The 20,569-nt window shown below is 42.3% G+C and overlaps 1 protein-coding gene and 1 long non-coding RNA gene across 14 annotated transcripts in view; both read left to right on the top strand.

Moving 5' to 3' along the window:
- Nucleotides 1-7,326, top strand: part of TPD52 (tumor protein D52) — a 43,631-nt gene extending 36,305 nt beyond the window's left edge. For 8 of the 11 annotated variants that reach the window (XM_080581202.1, XM_080581196.1, XM_080581192.1 and 5 more), the window contains 3 exons: nt 3,356-3,397; nt 4,753-4,801; nt 5,917-7,326. In XM_080581202.1, the coding sequence (XP_080437328.1) occupies nt 3,356-3,397; nt 4,753-4,801; nt 5,917-6,033 (208 nt within the window). In that variant the 3' untranslated portion in view covers nt 6,034-7,326. The remainder of the gene's footprint in view (nt 1-3,355; nt 3,398-4,752; nt 4,802-5,916) is intronic. The other 3 variants (XM_080581198.1, XM_080581194.1, XM_080581199.1) reach the window with 1 other exon arrangement.
- A 613-nt stretch (nt 7,327-7,939) lies between these two features.
- LOC308190169 lies at nt 7,940-15,292 on the top strand. Of its 3 annotated transcripts, none has more exons than XR_013946966.1 (3): nt 7,940-8,075; nt 11,430-11,546; nt 11,840-15,292. It is a non-coding gene; the product is annotated as an uncharacterized lncRNA (long non-coding RNA). The 3 variants fall into 3 exon arrangements; XR_013946967.1 differs by lacking the exon at nt 7,940-8,075 and adding an exon at nt 8,171-10,490; XR_013946968.1 differs by lacking the exon at nt 7,940-8,075 and adding an exon at nt 8,171-11,326.
- The last annotated feature ends 5,277 nt before the right edge of the window (nt 15,293-20,569 follow it).

Here is a 20,569-nt window from a genome sequence, read left to right as displayed (position 1 = left end):
GAGACTGGAAGATGCCTTTCGGATGCAGGGCTCAGCTGCTTGCTTAACAGGGTTCACCTTCCTTCCGTCAGGCTGTGGTGTTCTCATGCAGGTATTGGACTACCCTATTTGACAGAGATAAGCACAGACTCCTAGCTCTCTTCTGGCCTCAAGAATTTAATACCTCAACATCCAACCCAACAAGAGTGTCCTAATTGCTCAAGTTAGCGAGTATTCAACAGTGACCTGGCCACTATCAGAAATGAGGCCACTGGGAGGGAGAGTGACAGGGCCAGAGGAGTCACACTGTCGGTGTGCTTCTCTGGGGAAATGAGGCAATGGAAATTCAAGGTAGGGATATAAATTCAGGAGCAGCTGGATTTAAAAAAAAAAAAGGAGTGTGTGTGGAATTAGTGCTGTTCTAGATCTTAATTGCACTTAAGAGACTTGAGATTTTTTTGCTTTCATGAGGATCAAGTTCAACTGGGATTTCAACTGGGATTCAACCAGTGAATTCAGGTCCCGTGGTTATGTAACCCCTAAATTGGTGTCTACTTTTAAGATGGCACAAGTCTGAATTTCAGGAAGTTTTAGATGTCAAAGTCTCTTCCTGGAACTGAGAATTTATGGGTCTGATACTTGAACTAGTACTGAATATTGGGGTGCATTTTTCTTAAGTGGTTTCTTTATTGTGACTTTCTCTTGTGCTGTTTTAACTTAGGGATTTTTTAGCTGTAGTGACATGATTGGGTTATTTCCATGTATTCCATGCAGCAAACCTATGCAGGTGTTCGTTGTTGCAAAGTGACTGGAGGGAGTTGTAGAAGGGAATAAGGCAGCTAGCTAATGGAACTGTGAACTTGAAAAGTAGTGAAATAGAGAGGGAGGACTGGTATTGCGAAGTCAGGCAGCTGTTGCTTTCTTTATCTGTTTCTTCTGCTTTTTGTTGTGCTGTAAACAAATTCTGTCCCTTCTCAGGTTTTCTTTAATACCTTTATTCTCCTTTATATGAATGTCTTGATTAGCTAGCCATCCTCATGTAGGCAACATGAGTATTATGTGCCGAATAGCAGTAGTACCAAGCTGCAGCTCTCACCAGACTTCCTGAGCAATCATAACTGCACTTAGCTCCTCTTGCACTGTGTCCAGTAAATCCTCATCTTTCTTCCTTCTGAGGTTGTAGAATAACTTCTTTGCTTGCTTTGGAAATGTGATATGATCATGGACTTCAAAATGTCGTCATTTGTCAGCATATCAACTGGAAACCTAACTATTAACAGAAGACACTAGTGCTTATGAGCTCTTAAGCATATTTTCCGGACAGGGACTCTGGCATGGCTCTGTGTGCTCTCAAAATGTGAGGCAATGTAGTAATTGTAAAAGTAATAATTTGTAAAGGACCAGAAGCCTTTTAATGTAATACAAACTATATGGAAGATTAGGGAGCAACTTACTGTGTCTTTTTTGCTTTCATACGTAAGCTAGTGTCTTAACTTGTGGGTGTTGCAAAAAAGGGCTTCTCATCTTCAAATTGCCCTGCTTCTGGGTCTAGCCGAGTGAGTGCTTTGTGTCATTCCGTCAGTTGTGAAAAGAAAAATTGACTTATCTTTGTAAAGCTTCTCAAGACTTAATCTTGCTTCTTAGAATGCACTACTTGAACAAGTGATTTGATGTTTAAGAGAAACTGCGCTTAGCCAGTGCTCCTGCGAACCAAATCATTTTGTGCCAAAACTATATATTATGGTGACACTTCACAAAACATTCTGAGTATGTGCAAGTGTATCGTATGAGAAGTAAACTCAAGTATGCAAATAGTTCTTCTATTCAGTGATCTGAGTTTTTAAATAAAGTTCTTTAGGCACCTGTTAAAAGATCTGCAATAGCTTGTTGCTTCTCTGTTGTAAGCAGGTTTGCAGATTGCAAACAGAAAAAAAGAAGGTAACTTTCACCCTCTTTAGCCTTAAACTTCCTCAGCTAGTGAGGCACTTCTTGCAGGCTAAGGGGAAGTGGCTCAGCGTGACTGCACGAAGAATTATGTAGTATCAGCCTAGTTCTGTGATGAAACTTGGCACAGAGCAGTAAGACCAGAATTACTAGAAATCCAGATCAGAGAAAGGAATATGAAGGTGCTTCTGAAGATAGTCATCTTCTGTGTGCTCTGAAAAAACTTTGTGGAAGCAAAACCATCAGTGAAGATGAAAAACAGCAGCAAGGGGTTTAGGATAAAGGAATGAAACATGGCCACGTTACCAACATGTAGGAGGACAGCAGCTGGCCTCAAAGAATCTGATTGCCAGTACACTGTACCTACAAAACCTTGAGTTGTACATCAGCTTTAAGGGATTCCAACCTTAAGGCAACTTCTCTTACATGTGTGTTTTTCTTCCTATTGCTGAGTTCTGCCAATGAGCCTTTTGCTTCTGTGAATACATATTCTGTTGTGCTGAGGTACTAATTTGAGCTTCGGAGGTGCATCAAACGTGAGGTTTTTTGTTATTCCTCCCCACACCAGCAACCACATGGACAGGATTCTCTTGAAAGACCTTGTCAAGCCCTATCAAAAATCAATATTCCAAACAATTATGAAAAATCATCATTTTTTCTAATTTACTGTTGTGGTAGTTGACAAGAAACACTTAACACGAAGACTAATTCTTATCAAGAGTAAATAAGGATTTCCCAGAGTATGAAACTGATGGTATTGAAGTTATTTGGTAGCTCCTTAATCTACCTCCAGTCATCTTCTAGGAGTAGGTATGTGTTCTCACCAAACAGTAACAGTACAGCAACACTGGTAGGTTACAGAAATCCTCCCTGAATTTCAGAAGTGTTGAAACTAGGACTCTTTCCCTGCCCCCACCATAAACCTGAAGTTGGGTATAGGTTGATGTAACTGCTCTCTCTAGATAAAACTTATATACTTATCAATATAAATTATACTGGATTAAAGTGGAAGCCCTCTGACCTTTGGACTAATTCTTTGAGTAGGAAGGTCTGTTGGTTGATAACTCTCTGGATCGTTTGCTTTCTACTTGATATTGTCAAAACTGTAAATGCAGCATGTCTCACTTGAAAAAACTTACCAGCAGACAGACTTCAGCTAAAAATATGTACTTACTAATAAGCATGGCACTTGAATATTTTTAAAAATGAAAAAAGTTGTTGCAGCTTTTGCTCTGTTGTACTTGTATGTGTATGCGTGCATGGCTAAGCAATTAAAAAAAAAAAGCAAAACGAAGCAGTTCTTATTTAAGACTGTATAAGACTGGCTGTTTACCAAAGATGGTGTCTGGAAATCAGCTTTCTAAGCCAATTTCTTCTGTCTGTCATTTCAACTAATTTCTTGCTTTCTTTTTTCTTAATGCTGGCAACTTAGTATACGCTCCATACAACATTCAATTAGCATGCCTATTATGAGGTAACGTATGCATAATCCAGCTGTTGGGTATATTTATTGTCATGTGTGGAATTAAGTAAAATCAAACGTAACTAACAAATTAAAAAAAATAAAACAAAACAAACCAAAGAAAGTACATAACTTTATATTGGCGCAGGAAATAGATTATGTAGGATATCTTTATTTCTACTTAACCGTGATGGTTATCAGACATCTGGAATGGGACTAAGTACGCTTTCCTGATGTTTGGAGAACTATAACACTTTACCTTCCTGTTAGAAATGCAACTGACAAGTTTAAAAGACAATAGTTCAACAATAGTTCATCATCTGATTTAGGACTGTCTTTGGAACTGAATAGAAAATGTGGCTTCATAAAAAGTCTCTTGTTGACTTGTACCGCTTGCTTGCTTTTCTCTTGGCGTTCTTTTTTTGGCACTGTGTCCCTCCATCTCCTGAGGGAATCTGGTTTGATATATAGATGTCACTCTTTTCCTAAATGAAAGAGTGCTGCTAAGTGTGGGTGACTGACACAAATAACAAGGGCGGGGGGGAGCCTAACCTGTTTACAAATACTTTCATTTTTATGTAACTTATTTTTTAGTCTTGATTAGTCTTGGTCCATGGAAGGCAAGCTTTTTCCATTCTGCATAAAGGCAGAACAGGTGTACAAGCTACTGCGCGAATTTGCAAGTGTCAGTGACAGCTAATCGGAGCACGAAGGCACTCTTTTGACCCTAGTAGTAAAAATACAGTGGCCCTCAGCACTGAACATTGTGAGCTGTCCTGCTCTGCATGTGCAGAACGTACCGTTTGTACTCACAGCTGTCTCCAGCACTTAAACAAGGGGGAGTCTCTCAAATGTATATCAGCAGCAGAAAATGTCACTGTGAACTATTTTGTTATTTAAACACAGCCTGTTAAAGTTGTTTTCCTCCAACAAGCAAAAAAATCTGACAAGCTTTACTCAGCAGTAATACAGTAGGCTATCCAAAAGGGATGACAAAGCTTTTCTGGACAAAGCTTTTCTGAACAAACCCTTTAAGCCAGAAACCTGTTTGAAATCACTGTGTGTGGAGGGGTGGGGGAGTGTGGGGGGAAATTGCTAGCTTTCCCTTCCTTCTTGTAATGACAGATCCTATAGCTGAGACTGGCAATGGCTAATTGATGTGAGTAAGTTGCAGCTTGAACGTTCTTGAATTTTTACAAATAAAGATCCAGATGTAAACTATTTTAAGCTGCAATTAAAAACAAGGAAGAAGCCCCAAATAAACAAAATGCATGTTGACTTTGGAAAAAGCAACTGCTTGCTTGTTTTCTGATGTTTATACACTAACTCGATACATTTTTAATTCTGTGGTTCCTTTTTGTCCCTAGAAATTCTCCTACTTTCAAATCTTTCGAGGAAAAAGTTGAGAACTTAAAGGTAAGCATTAGTAAGAAGTCTTGATGACTGTGGAGCTGTGTATGTGGAGAAGAGACTTCAGTGGGCTCTGGGTAACCTGTGTGTTTCTTTTTTTGTTACTTGTAAGTTGTTGAAGGTGCTTAGATGTCTTTAGAAATACTGTGTAAATGGTTTCTCTGCCTAATGATTTCAGAATAAAAACAGGAGGATGCTCATAACTAGATGGATCAACAGCTATCTAACCTGTACAAGTGGACAGTAATACACCCAGTATTATATCAAAAACAGTCTAGGCTTTTACTTCTGTGCCTTCCTAAGGACTAGTATCATAGGTAGGAGTGCAGATTGGGTTGTTTATTTTTAAACTATGTAAGGTCTTTGTACTTTAGTTCTGCAGAAAATATTTGTAAAAATAAATTTACTCACAAAAGGCTTAATACCAGAAAGACACATTAGTAAGCTCTTTCATACCTCCCCCCCCCAAAAAAAAACCAAACCAAAAAAAAAAAAAAAACAAAAAAAAACCCTTAAAACTACACCAACTTCAGAAATAACTAATACATGTAATTAGATCCAGACTCCACTGTTCTCAGGGACACACTGGTCTGGATGAGAAGCACGCAAGCAATAACATTAGAGAATCATTAGATCTCTGCAAACTAATTGTCACTAATGCCATACCACAAAATATCTTCTGTAAAGAAGTGGAAAGGTGAACGCACTGCCTGGAGAAAGTAGCATAGCTGCGAGGCTCCACTAAAGAACTCAAGATGTGCTCTTGAGACTGAAAACCGTTCAAAGCTCCTTATTGAACAACACAGCAGCTAGTTTTAACTCCGAATCTTTCGAAGCCTAACTGGCTTAAAGGCAGCATACCTGTACTGTTTTTAACTGAGGGTGTGTATGTCAACCTTTAGACTCCCTAGAATTAGGTCTGCTTCATTCTTCGTGTCTTGAAGTCACAGGGAGGCTGGTGTGTCCGTGATATTTAAGGATTTTCTAAGTAATATAAAGACTTGTGGGGATAGCTCAGTCCTGGAAAAGCTGCTCTGCTGAGAAGAGTTGTTAAGCCTCTTTGTGCAGAGGTACTGGTTTTATGTAGATAACTTTATGTTGAGGCTCTCTTTATGTTCTAGTCTAAAGTTGGAGGAAACAAACCTGCCGGGGGAGACTTTGGAGAAGTTTTGAACTCTGCTGCCAATGCCAGTGCCACAGAAACAATTGCAGAACAGACACAGGAGGAGACCCACTGAGATTCCTGCCTCTGTCCTGCTACCCACTGCCAGATGCTGCAAGCAAGAACTAAGCACACTTCTAACACTCGTTGCGCTCTTTCCACCAGATGTGCGTTTATTTAGCACGTAGCTATTTTACCAGATTAACTGATACCAAGCTTGTCCGTGGGTTCAAATTATTTTTGAAACTTAAAATACATTGTTTGGGGTTTTGTGTGGGAAGGGGAATTTTTATGCCTTTCAAACATTTAAAGGACTTATCTCTAATTTGAAGGCAACCTTTAAAATACAGCAATGAAAACTCTTCTGAGAAGTTAATTATACTGTACATATACTGCGGATTCGTAATTCCTTTTGAATCTGTAACTACTGTTCAACTTGATCATTTTGAATCTACTTCTGCTACCAAACTTTACTCCCTTGTGATTATTTCACTTAATTGTTGCCTGCATGGGAACCAGACTAGGAGGATCATTCCCAGCTAAAGAAAGGACTTTTGCTTAAAGCCTGTTGAAGTACGTTACTTGTAGCACAGTTACAGATGTGTAGCAATGTACTGTATTAAGAGCTTCTTTTTTTGTACAAAAGATACTGGTAGTGTAACACGACATCTAAAACTTACTGATTTGTCTTTGGCTTATCTAACTAGAAGGACTCTGGACGCAAGATGCCTATTAATGCAGGTTTAGTTCAGTTACAGTAACGTGATCACAATCACATTTTGTTCTGAACTTTTGATCAGTTGTGAATTCATCTTAATTCACAGGTGGAGGTGTCACACACTAACAAAGTATGGATGGTAAGAATGAAAGTGGTTCTTCTGTTAGGCAGTGAGAGAGCTGCTGTCAAATGCTAATGTTCATTCCCATGTAGACTGACTGGAAAAGATCTACTACATACTACATAGTTGTGTTTTTCTGTACGTCTTAAGGGCCTGAACCCCTTAAGATGTATCACTACTCCCATTTCCTCTGCTGCGCAGAGTGTTACCTTGCAGCATAGCACTCTGGCAAGGTCTGTTCCTCTACCTGTTGCTTTATCTGATTGTTGTCTTCAAATTGCTTGTCTTTTCTATGTTTCTGGCACCTGGTGTGGGTAAGATTAGAGCTTTTGGCATGTGTTTTATCACCGTGGCTAGAACTGGAAACACGTTTGAAACAGGTGTGTGAAATCTGAAACTTCCCCCTGCCACGGTGGGGTCTGGAAGAAAAAAAAAAAGTTCCTGATAACTTTATTAGCATGCCAGCTGTCATGTATATATGCTCAATTCCTTGTGAGAAGCTTAATAAAAAAAAAGTTAAAAAAAAAAAAGTGTGAGGAATGTATTGTTCTGTTACTATAGAGGATTATACTTAAAAAAAAAAAATAAATTACTTCCACTTGGAAATAGTTCTTAAAACTTTAGTTCTGGAATATTCATACGTACTAGTGCACCAGCCCCTACCAGCCTGGCATTACTAGAGAGGACTACTCATGCTACATTGAGGACGTGAGAAATGGGGCTGTGGGTATATACCCTTGTCCTTTGGCAGCTATGCCTCAACAAAAGGGGGAATGGGGTGACAGGGTAAGAACTGAGCTCTTCTAGGGCACTGGTACCATCTAAGGAACATGATCTGTATTGTATCGGTTCCTTCTCCGTCTATTTAAGCGCCTCCTTGCAGGAGACTTCACCTAGCCCACCGTGGGGCTTTCTGCTTGTGAAGGACCCCGGGGCCCCCTCAGCCGGCCGTGGGGCGGTGCCGGGCGCCCCGCTGCGGCCGCTCCCTGCCCTCCCCGCCCTAAGATGGCGGCCGCCCCGCCTCACCGCGCCCGGTGCGCATGCGCCCGCCGGGGAGGGCAGCGGCGGCGTCCCGCCCCGCACGCGGCCCAAGATGGCGGCGCCGGGCTGGCGGCAGTGGCGGGCGGCGCGGCGGTGGCTGCTGACGGCGGCCGGGCGGGGCGGCGGCGGCGGCGGCCTCAGGCAGGACGGCCCCCGGCAGGACCCCCCCGGGCAGGACCCTCCTCGGCAGGAGGCGGGGAAGTGGCCGGGAGGCACCGCGGCGACAGGAGGGCGGCAGGTGAGGGCGGGGAGGGGCCTCCCCTGGGCGGCGGGGCGGGGCCGGGGCGGTGTTGGCGTGGCCGTGGCCGTTGGCTGGGGGCGGATAAAGGCCCAGGCGCCTCGGGCGGAGGTTTTGTGCCGGCTGTTGGTTGTGTGTTTTAAATCTTAAACGTCAGTTCTGCTCGTGGCTGTCCTGCCTAGGTCACAGCTGTCCCATCAGGAATGGTGCAGCCAGCAGGAGCAGGGAGGCGATCGTCCCCCTGTGCTCTGCTCTGGTGGGGCCGCACCTCGAGTGCTGGGTTCAGCTTCGGGCCCCTCAGTACAAGAAGGGCATCGAGGCCCTAGAACGTGTCCAGAGAAGGGCTGCGAAGCTGGTGAAGGGCCTGGAGCACAAGTCCTGTGAGGAGCGGCTGAGGGAGCTGGGGTTGTTTAGTCTGGGGAAGAGGGGGCTCAGGGGACACCATATTGCTCTCTACAGCTACCTGAAAGGAAGGTGTGGGGAGCTGGGGGTCGGCCTCTTCTCACAGGTGACTAGTGATAGGACTAGAGGGAATGGCTTCAAGTTGTGCCAGGGGAGGTTCAGGTTGGAAATGAGGAGCCATTTCTTCTCAGAAAGAGCAGTCAGGCATTGGGACGGGTTGCCCAGGGAGGTGGTGGCGTCACCATCCGTGGGGGTGTTTAAGGAAAGATTGGACCTGACACTTAGGGACATGGTTTAGTGGGTGACGTAGGTGGTAGGGGGATGGTTGGACCAGATGATCTTAGAGATCTTTTCCAACCTCAACGATTCTGTGATCTACCTGTCTGCATTTGCCTATCTCACTTCTCATCCCTTCACTTTCTGTAGCAAATAGCCTACAGGAAGTTCTCGTATTTTTTTAAAAATACTCCTACAAAAATGCGTCCTGTTTCTGTAGGAAACACGTGGGTTTAAAATAGGAGGTGCAGGTCTGCAGCAAAGCTATGTGCAGGCTTTTACTGGCAGGTAGAGAGAAGGTGGGAAGTGTGATGAAACGTCAGTGGGTGGGATCAAAGACCTGTGAGGCTGGTACTCTAGTGGCTTACAGCAGAAGTATTAAGGCAGGAATGAGAGAAGTAAGTGGAAATGCTCACCTGTGAAAGCAGCAGAAGTAGTAGCACGGGGGTTGAACGCGTAGTTACGAGTGAGGACAGCCACAGTTCCCTGGGTGCTGGTTCTCTGGGTGCTGTCACAGTGGGGACGTGGGGACAGTGATGTTCTAGGCAAGGCCCAGCAGCACGGAGGACTGACAGAGAGCAGACACCACGTCCCAACAACAGGAGGGTGGCAGCCAGCTGGCATCCTCTTACCTGTTGGGTGTTCTCGTACCCCACCACGAAGCAGAGGTGCTTTTGACAGGCATGGTGAGACCCACAGTGAGCAGCAGCTAAGTCACCCTCTGTGGCCATTGCAGTGAATTTTGTCACGTTGGTTTTCCCACAGTACCAGTTGTGACAGTGGCCAGTAACAGGCACCTAGTCACAGGAAGAAGCAGTGGATGTATATTAACATATCCCAGAATATCTCCTCCAGGCTGAAAAATCCCGATATCTTTGATTTTTCCTTACACAGAAGTGATTCCATACTGCTGTTCGCCCTTGTTGCTCTCCGTTTTGTAATTTTTCCAGTTCTGTGTGGCTGCGATTACGTCAGAGTGTGCCCAGTAGGATATGGAGGCTAATGCTGTTTGTTAATATTGCAGGACTGACACAGTAAGGGGAATGCAGAAATGCCAGTTACTGGATCCAGGACCTGATATCCCAAATTACTTCGTAATCTTTAACATTCTGCTTTCCATTGAATATCCCTACTAATGAGGCTGGCTGTGCTAGGATGAAGCTGTGAGCTGGCTCGGGTGGTGTCCAAGGGAGAAGTCCACAAAAGATTTTAAGAACGGATCCAGTTGACCTGGATGTAGAATATACTGAACTTTGCTTAGAATTTTTTTTCCTGTTAAAGTAACAAGTTAGGAACACAGTCTTTTCTGCTTCTATATACTTATAAATTGTCATCAAGTTTTTAAAGGTTGTGTAGGTATGCTGAACTAACCGAAATGTTATGTGGTATTCACAGCATCATTTCTAAGTGTAGTTATGTGTAGAAATATAAACACCTAATACAATATGGACTTCAGCCTAGGAATGCAAAATGAAGAGCTGGACCACGCCTCTGGATTTTTCTGTGCTCTGCTGAATTAGCCTGACCTGAACAAGAGGAAGGGCAGCGCCTTGCTGTGTGATGTCAAGGTGATGTTAAGCGTGTAACAACGAGATGAAGTGAGACTGCCACAAGTCTACTTCTGTGCTGTTCATAGCCCAGTTAGCAAAGCGCACAGAGAGCACGAGTGTGACTGGTGGTTGTTCACGGCTCTTCTCTTTTTAAGCGGATGAAGAAGAGGCAGCATGCTTGATGAGGGTGAGCGAGCTGTGCAAGGTGGGGTACTGAAACAAGAGGAGAACACAAGGGGTCTGACTTCCAGCGTTACCTGCTGTCTCTTTCCAGCTTTCTTGAGATCTCCATTTCACCAATTGTAACGTATTTTTGATTGCTAGGAAGCATGTTTTAGGGGAAATAAAATTTCCACAGGTATGAGCAACCCTGATGGTAATGCAGCATAAAGTTGTGTGATACTCCTGGGAGACACTCAAAGCATTCAAAGTCCTTTTAGGAAAATCCTTTCAAGGGGAGCAACATGCTCCTCCCTAACGAAAGTGTGCAGTGGCTTCAGCTGCAGTCCTTTTCCAGGGTGCCATGCATCCATGGGATCTGCTCGTGCAAGACACAGCAGCTGTAACAGCACAGAGATTAATTTGGGTCCTCAGCGATTCTGTTTCAATAGAGGAAAGAAAAAATACACAGAGATTCAACGGTATTTCTGCACTGGTTTCATATATAGGGATTTTCTTCTCATTTTTGAAGCTGCACAGGTGCTGTGGTGTTTGGGGTGCTGCAGTGTTTGGGAGGCAAATGTTTATTTTATATGAATGGCAGAAAACTTGGCAAATGGACATTGTTGCTTTGCATTTGTTTTAGGTAACTAAAAAAGCGTGATGATATTTTCCCTGGGTAGCTTCTTAACTTTTTTGGGCGCAGCAGCAAATGCGTGATGCTGACCTTGCTTCATACCTGCCTGCTGTTGTTCTCTGCTGTGCTGGTAATGTATCAGAGTAACGTGTTTTATTTTTCAAGCAGTGAAATCTACAGAGCAGATGCTTACATGTTGGTTTAAGTCGTTAAAAGTTAGCAGCACGGTAAGCAAAATATTCTGGGAACCCTGCGTGACGGTTAACCTTGCCTGCAGCAGGTGGCTTACCTCTCACTGCTTTCTCCTTCTGCATTCCCGTAACGCCGTAGTGCCGAGCCTAGAATACCAAACCAAAAGACAAGCCTGGAGCTCTCCTCTACGTGGAGTCACGTAAGGAAGTCGTTCAGAAGCAGGGGAGATGCTTTGGGTGTTACCTGCGCAGCAAGGTAGGGAGCCCCGCTTTTGGGAAGGACGGAGGGGCCGTGTGACAGGGAGCCCCGCTTTTGGGGAGGACGGAGGGGCCGTGTGACAGGGAGCCCCGCTTTTGGGGAGGACGGAGGGGCAGTGAGAGGACCAAGCCGCACGTTTGGGCCAGGGCACGGCGCTGGGCCCCCTGCCCCTGCTTCTCCTGCGGCGGCCGGCAGGGGGGGGCCGCGTCGCGCACAGGCAGCAGCAGCGGGCTCCCAGGGGGGGCGCTTGGTCAGAGGAAACCTAACCTTTTATTTTTGTTTTTTTAAAGTTGGCCTTGGAGGGACAGGCTCCGTTCAGAAGCTGGCCTGCGTCTGAACTGAGCGGCGCTGAAAATGGCACCTTGCAGCGCTCGGGCTTTAGTTCCATGTTTTCACCTTGGCGGAAGCGTGCAGATTTCATACTGCTGCTCCTCGGTGTCACAGCTCTCACGCACAAAGTTTAGCATGTGCATCGTGCCTTCTTTTTCTGTTTAAATTCTTACACGTTATGCATCTGTACATACTAAAGAGAGCCGATTGTATCCTCATTGTGGATGTGTTTCAATTTAAATTTCACTTATGTGATCATAATCCTCATTTTGCAACCTTAGAGGCAATAGTGTATAATAACGTGTATGCCTAAACACTTGGGATCGTTGAGAGAAAAGTATTTAGTTTAATCTCCAGACCACAGATTGAACTCCATAGCAATTTTTGAGCTCTGCAAAGGAAGAGAATCAGAAATCTAGAAAACGGTGACTTTTCAATTGATTGGTATCAGTACGTAATCATAACTAATTTCTGAAATAGATTAGAAATTATTCCATCAAAAATGTTTGTATTTTTAATTTTTGTCCAGTCAGATGCTCTTTTCCAAAAGGATTTGGGAATTTGAGGGCGTCTGCATATTTAAATTTCTTGTTGCTGTTTTCAAAAATGAGGTATCAGTGGTCATAAAGAGAAGACAAGTGTTGTAACAGATGATATAAAGAGCTGTCTTAGCTATTTATATTTAAGGTGAGAGACTAAAAACTGAGGCACAAAAGTGATAGTTTTAAATGAATGTACTACCCTGTTACGAAAGCTACATGGATATTCTTTACTAAGGACGCATACCTGTCTTACTTATGCAGTATCTTGTCAACCTCAGTATGGAATAATGTCTAACAGGGATGTTTTGGAAAAAAACCCACAATTATTTATACTGTAATTGTTGGTGGGAAATAGTTTTCTTAATCTATCTTTCCACCTAGGGTATTGTCTAGAAGATGATTTTACTGAAGTTGCAGTTACTTGAGAACAAAAATACTTTGTGCATTTTTCACTTCAGTACAATATTTCTTAGAGCCCCTATAAACTCTCTGTGGGTGGAGTGCTCTTTCAGTCTTAACAAACAACTTAAAAACATTTTTGTTTTGATTGCAAATGTAATAGCACTTTACAAAAAATACAGAGGTTACTCTTTCAGGCAGATGACCTTCTGGCCAGCGTTCAAGTACTTGACACTGCTGACTGGCGGAGAGCACGACTTGCCCCGTGTGCAATTTGTAGGACCTGGAACGAGTTTTCTTTACCTGCAAGTTTCTCCTGGCTTGCGCTGTCTGTGTGTGCATTTGAGAGGCTTGGGTTATGCCTGCTTCTGCTACACCATGAACGCTTCCTGAGGCTGAATGCAGGACAAGGACTACATCGCAGACTTCTCAGCATCCTCTCAGCTGTGTCTGCTCTAAATGCTGATTTGCTTTATAGTCCTTGGCAGACCACAGAGGTGTGGTGCTTGCTGCCCTTTTGGAGGACCCTTTGTGCACGGCTGCGATGGGCTGCAGTGACTCAGGAGCACAGGCTTGTGTGGCAAGGCCCTAAACGCCTTGCAGAGCTCTGTGCTCAGCGTGAAGAAGACCGCAGCACTTAGGGAACGGGTTGCAGTTGTCTTCTGCAACTTCTTTAGGTAGCTCTGAGTCTGTGAGTGATGACTGCATTGCTGGAGGTCGGTGAGTGGTAGGTACCTGTGATATACCATGGGTAACTGGCTGTCAGTCTGTCTGGGGACTACCAGTGGTATCACAGTGTGGTGACCTCTCTAGAAAAACAAGCGAGTCCAGCTCCTCGTTTAGCAGTTCTTGGTCAGCTGCCTGTGAGGTATCTGGAGGAAGGTGCTGCCCGGAACCATAATATAAAGGTTGGATAGAAACTGCAGTCCTTCCTAGTTACCAGCAGGATTTTACACGCACTGCTGCTGTGGGAGATCCCAGTTGCTCTCTTACTGTGGCTGTTGAAACTACCTCCTGCCCTCGAGGAGCCTGGAAAACAGCAGCTAGCCTACTTGGAAGGGCAGGGCGGCGATGAATGGAGAAACAGTCAGCCTGAAGACAAGACCGTGCTGTTGTGTGAGGTTGCCACTGACCCATTGCAACCTGGAATGCAAGGATGGAGACGTGTGATGGCTCCGAGTTGTGCTGCAGCAGCCTAGCTGCAGGTGCTGGGCTCAGGCACCACGGGCTTCTCTTAGCACCGCGCGCGCTGGCCTGGTACGACTTTGTGATGTGACCCATGGGGTGGGCTCACCCTGCTTTAGACGTTTCCCTTCTTCAGAGATGAGAATTTCTGTTCAGAAGTAAACTGAAGAGTGGGATGTTTTGGGTGCCCTCAGCACATGGGTGGGTGGGAATCTTGGTGTTGAGAGCTGATCCCAGCTCGTTTAGGAGTGGGTGCAGGCACCAGGGAGGAGTGTATGTGAGCAGGAGGAGAGCTGGGAGGAATGTGAAAAGCTGTGGACATGCAGGGTCAGGGCCTTGTAGGATCGCCTCTGAGTTCTTAATGTTTTCTTCCCATCTCTTCCCATATATTACAAAATGTAGTAAAAATATTTAGGTAACAAACTCAAATCACTTACAGTTTCTTTTCCTATGACTGATAAAGATACTGCAATAAGACTTGTCTCTCCTTTTGCAGAACATCAGTGAACTTTCATCTGTGCTACGATCTTCACCTCTCTTCACCTATTCGTTCCTTCTCTAATGGCTTCATGTTTTAATCTTACATCGACACAACTGCAATGTTCTATAACTTTTTGCTATAAAATAATCCTGGAAGAAAAATATAGATATACTTTGTTTAAATTGTATACAGATATTATTTATATTCAAGAAAAATAGGCAGGTTTACAGTAAACAAATTATGTATTATTTTATGTTATCAGATACATTCTTTGCTCAACACTGTTAGTACGTGATCCTTCCAGCTAGTAAACAGTATATTTTCTAAGTTGCATTTGAAACCCTTTATGGAAGTCTTGTTTTCCAGTTTCTGCACTGTGTACGTAATGAAAATGTGAAGATAACTGGAGAACCTTCATTTTACAACAAAGTTGCTATGGAGTTGACCAGTGTAGCAGATTTATATGTACATTTATAAGATTTTGGAGGTAAACCTTGGAGGTTTTGGTAGCATCATAGTGTGTTAGCAATGTGTCTTTGCTGCTTTCTGGTATTACAAACGGACTATTGATTTGCCTCACAAGAAGTTTCAAAAAAGGGACTAAAAGCAGCTGTAGATGCTTAATTTCCTTGTGAAATATAGCTGTGATGTCTTTCCCCTCCCCAGATGTACTCTATTGTTTTATGCTGTTCCTCCTCAACACGGTTGCTTAAAGTCACAGAAAAAAAGTATAAATACAAATTTTAGTCCTGTGCATCTCTGTATATAATACCAAAGAAATCCAGATTCAGACAAAACAGACCATACCTTTGGCACTTTAGGAAAGGGGCAGGTATAGCCATAATGGGGTCAGAAGGCTCCCCTTTTTTTACTCACTATGCTAGTGCGTGCAGCATTTCTTACAAGACACACAAGGGTAGTTTGAATTACAGCATTTGCATTTGTTTTATGAACAGTGTTACTACATTTGATTTAGCAGCATAGAGTAAGACATCAGTAATGAGTCATTTTACAAAAGAAATAATTAGTGTGTTTCATGAGTTTAAAGAACTGTTCTCATACTACATCTAGATGATAAGTCTAAGAAATACCCATCTTCAAAGAGATGAAAGCTTCAGAAAGCAATGTAAAGAGCTTAGTAGACAACAGAGAAGTTTTGATTTTTAAAGTCCAGTTCAGGAAAACCTGTTGCATGTTATGCACAGTGTACAAATCATATTCCTGTGATCTTTTTTTTTTTTTGATGTCTGCATGATCCTACTTGAAAAGTGTAATTATGAGAGACAGAAGGATAGTTTTCACCGTGGTATTTTCCTGGTTAAGTGCTACATGTATTTGGTTAATTGTTATTTGCATCTCTTTTAAAAATGTGCTTAGTTCACAATATTACATTGTTCATTATTATGAGGACAATATATATACAAATATATTTTGACATACAAATGTAATGCATGCTCTCTGCACAGTTGAAAAGCTTTTAATTAGAAGTTATTCTGTATGCAAAAATAAAATTATATTCTTCAGTCAGCGTTGCAATGAGTACCAAAATGTGGAACTTGATGGAAAGATAAGCAGAAGGTAAAGACTGAACATTAAACGCGAACGTCAACTGCTTTCAAATAGCGTGTGATGAATCTTTCATTATTTTAAAAATACAAGTGTAATCCTTTCCCAATCGCCAATCAAAATACAATTTTAAAACATTTTTTTCAAGTGTAATTTCAGTATGCGGGATTTGGCTTAAAATTGTGTGTGCAGTGAATTGTAAAGCAAAATCTTCCAGAGAGCTTTGCCAAGTATGACAGCAAATAACTTGTAACTTCCTATGTCCATGTTTGGTCCCTTTTGGATAATGCTACACAATGTGACTGTACTGTTCTTACTATAACTGATGTTAGGTCCTTTTGGTATTCTTTGTTTCTTTTGGGGATGAAAAAGGTTGGCAGATAGAAACTGTAACTTGTACTAAGTGAAGATATTCTTCAATGAAAATCAGTTATTCCCTCATAGCATGCATTTCAAATTAGCTGTGTAAATGGTTTTGTGTATTCGCCTGTTTCTTATTCACAACTCTTCCTTGGTGGGAGTCACTGAAGCAGCTACAGCTCTTGCAGATCTTCTTTGGAGTTATGTGCCAGATCTTGTTGCTTGCATGAGAGATTGGAAAAATGGTACCTGCATTGTTGAAAGTGTAGTGGGTATTTGCATAACTGAAGATTAAACAAGTGTTTTTTAGGCTAGAAAGGATCACTGTGACCATCAAGGCTACCTCTGACATAGCACTGACGTTTCAGCCACACTCTTGGACTTTTTTTTAAAAAAAAAAAGTCTCAACCATAATGCTTGCATGTAAGAACGCAACCTCAGAGTTTGTTCCAGTATTTCTTGTAGTGTTTTGTGCCTTATGAAGGCAGCTTGGATATCCACGTAAAGTACTCTTCCAAATGGCATTACCTAGAGGCTTTTTTTCAGTATTATTATGGTTTACGTAGGACTAGATTGAAAAATAAAATAAGACATACTTCATTTTCCGGGGCTTATAGCTCAGCCAGTTTCAAATGGATTGGTGAGAGCAGTTCTGAGTTCTCCAGCTTACAGCTGAGGTGTAAACCATTGCCAGAATGTTTTGCCCAGGCCACTCAGAAATCTTACCAAGCAGGTGATGTTTCCTCACAAGTTCCTTGGGGGGTTGAGGGTCTTCTCAGAGAGTTCTGTTCATGTGCGCTCCCAGCGCATGCAGGGGGCTCTGAGACTTCTCCTAGCACGTTGTGTGTGGCAAGATCACTGCCTGGTTTTACCGTCGAGTTAATGGTGAATATGGAGACACCCCTGCTTCCGTAGCTGTGCTACTTAAAGCCAGATCCTGTAGTATTAAAATAAAAAAAAAGAAGTTAGTTTTAAAGTAGAGTTCCTTCCAAAATAGTATTAGACTTGCACACTGAATTAGTTGCCAAAAATCGTAGTATCTTCAGCAAAATTTAAATGACTCTTTGCCAAAACACTTAGTCACCGCTTCTCACCAAGGGATGCTTAAATGTGTAATTTCAGCTTTTTACTTCCAGGCTTTTTGGCTGAAGAGCTTTGTTTGTTTTGCTTTCTGAAATTAAACCACATTTATTTTCTGTACTGAGGAGAATGTATGGATATTCCCCTTTTGGTTGGAACAACTGCAGGAGGTTTGCTCTTTGGCGGTTCTTTAGGGATGCTTGTAGTTTTAAGTTTGTGATGGGAAATACCTCTGGACAATTAAAACGCTAAATATGTGAGTTTTTGAAAGTTAATAAAGATTTAATAAAGATAAGAATGAAAACATAGCAGTCAATTTCCTTTATCCTGTTGTAGGCAAAAAAAAAAAAGCTGTTCTCCTTTGCTTTTTTTTTTGTGTGTTATAAAATCTGAGATGTATTTCCTCTGAATTGTAAAGTTTTGGAGGAAAAGCCTTCAGCACTCACTGCTCTCTTCTTGAATACGAGTTTTGTAGTACCATATTTTATTGAAAAATGATTGTGTTTTCTTCTCCTCTCTCCTGTTTTCTTCAAAAACTTGCCTTTAAAAAATGGATACAGACACTGTGCTTGTTTATTCTAAAACTAATCGGGGTTTTGCTACCACTGAGGGTGAATTCAGGTCCATACGCAGGTATGGACAGAGCTTGGTGGATATGGTGTCTGCAGGAATTTCTCAGCTTTTGTCTGTTAGCGCTTTTTGAACTACTGCTGTTCCCTTATCTGCAAGTCCCCCTGTCTCCAGAGCATATTTCCATGTTCAGAAGAACAAAGGAGACTTTTAAGCTGGAATGAAGAATGTTTGGCATCTAATCTGTTGTGATCCCAGATAGTGCTTTTTAGTTACACTGATATGCCTTGAGCTTGGCTGTAGATTTTAAATGATGGATACTAGAATATATTAAAATCCTTAGAGCTAAAACACTTCCCTTAAAGAACTTGGGTTGTCATAGCGTAAGCTGATGTGCAAGTGTTGTGTTTTCGTAGATTGGACATTGAAACAGTCTTTGCAAGAAAAGCAAATCATACAAAGCTTTTTATTAGTGTCTCTTTGCTTTCAAGCAAGGAAGTTTCCAGTTTTCTCCTTGATTGCTTTCAGAGCTGTCCTTTGTGACTTCGCAGTCATTAATCTTAGATTTTTCCCTGAATCACTGCTTTTATTTCTGCTTTGAATCATGGGTCCTTCTTTTATGCTTTGCACTGTTTGCCTTCAGTGGCTTTATTAAATGACACAAATCTTGCTTTTGTTTGTTTTCTACAGTAGTTGCTAATAAAGGGTTTTGATAATCAAGAACTATATGCTAGCTGCTCGCTGTTATCTGTTTTCATGGAATAAAATGGAAAAATCTATTGTTTTGAGGAAACTGAAGAGATCTTCCACGTCTTTGTGGTTGCCCAGTTTGGGTTGTAAGTTGGATCTGTTGGCAAACAGCATGAACTTCAATTGTTTTGTTTGTTTGATTGTTTTAAATAGGACAAAACCTCTGACCACTAATAGGAGAGGAAATCCAGTTATGTTATGATGGGAAAAAATTACAAAACACACAGTGGAATTTAAAAGAGCAAACTCTTGAATTTGTGCTATCTTTGGTAATGCTATCAGTGGGACTTTGCTGAGCTTTGAGTCCTGCTTAACTGCTCATAAACTTTACTAGGTGAATTTTGCTGGCAGTTGCATTTAATTACTTGCATATTAGCTAAAACTTGTGATCTAGTTTGCTTTATGCAGGGCTGTATGAAGAATAATCGTACTTTTTTTGTGTGTGTGTGTGTGTGTAGTTTCATGTTTTAATGGGTGACATTGGTAGTTGGGTGATGGTTGGACCAGATGATCTTGGAGGTCTTTTCCAACCCTTACGATTCTATGTCTGCTGTGTCCATGAAGTGTTTTGTTAATAATAGCTAATATTTTAATATTTGTCTTGTTGAATGTTGCAGAATTAAACATCAGGTTTCAAAACAGGCTGTAAATAGTAGTCAAACGTGTTGGTGGAGTATCAGGCTGATGGGTATGGTATGTGTTCTCCACGTGCGAGTACTGTATAGTAGCTGGCAATATGCAAAACATCTTCTTCAATATTACTTGAAACTAGTGCTGGAATTAAGAGGATAGCAACTAACTTGGTATATTTTTTTTCAAATGGCATACTGGAGATGGCAAAGATGCATGTTACACTGGAGGATAATTCCTGACTTTGCATTGCTGTTCACAAAAAAGCCCGAGTGATGCTCTGGAGTCATATTTGTGATTTCTTCCAGTGCTGCAAAACATGAGCGAGTCGTGTACTGCATATGACAAGTATAAGTATTTTTAAGATTTTGCTCCTACTTTCTGATAATATATGTGCTGATAACAAGCCTCTGAACCCCTGCTATGCAGGGCGATAGCTCGTGCCATCTAAAAAAGGGAAAGTAGGCACCAACCTCCCTCGAGGAGGTGGGATGCGTAATAATTCAGGGACTGTTGTATACTGAGGTGATTGCTGGTGGTGTTTTCTGCACCTCTAGAGGTATTTTGCCAAGTGCTGAGCTACTTCGGAGCAGGAGACAAAAAGTCTGGGGAGGGAGGAGGCCGGGAGGACCCTGCAGGCTGAGTGGGGATGCTGTCTTGGTGGAAGGTAGCTCTGCGGTGGCATGAGCCTGAAAGTGCAAGACTGAGTTAGTGTTTAAGAAATCTACATTGGGCACTTACTTATTTTAAAGTAAAGAAACAGTAAGTATTAGTGGCAGCTATAACTTTTAAAATGTTTTTTTCTAAGCTTTTCTTTCTGCTAATGCAAGTAGCAGAGCTTTTGCTTTAGAAAGCTCTAAAATCACGGCTTACTGCTGGGCACAATGTCGTGAACATGCTCAGGGCTGGAGGTATAGAAGGTACTTGAACTATTTGGTCGAGAGGAGACAGAGCTGCACGTCTTTGTTTTGACATGAGTGAAAGGCATGAGGCCAAAAGCCTGGAGGATTATATTCGGAGACCAGAATAGAAAGCATTGAACTTCTCAGTAATGAACTGTAAGCATTAGGCCCAAAGAGTTTAATGTATAAAAAGAAGGCGACAGCCAGAGAAATGGGTTGTACAAC

Source organism: Anser brachyrhynchus (assembly GCF_964034855.1).
Source record: "Anser brachyrhynchus genome assembly, chromosome: 2".
Taxonomy (NCBI): Eukaryota; Metazoa; Chordata; class Aves; order Anseriformes; family Anatidae; genus Anser; species Anser brachyrhynchus.
The sequence above is the reverse complement of the archived record's forward strand: the minus strand, read 5'-3'. Positions and strand labels throughout refer to the sequence as shown.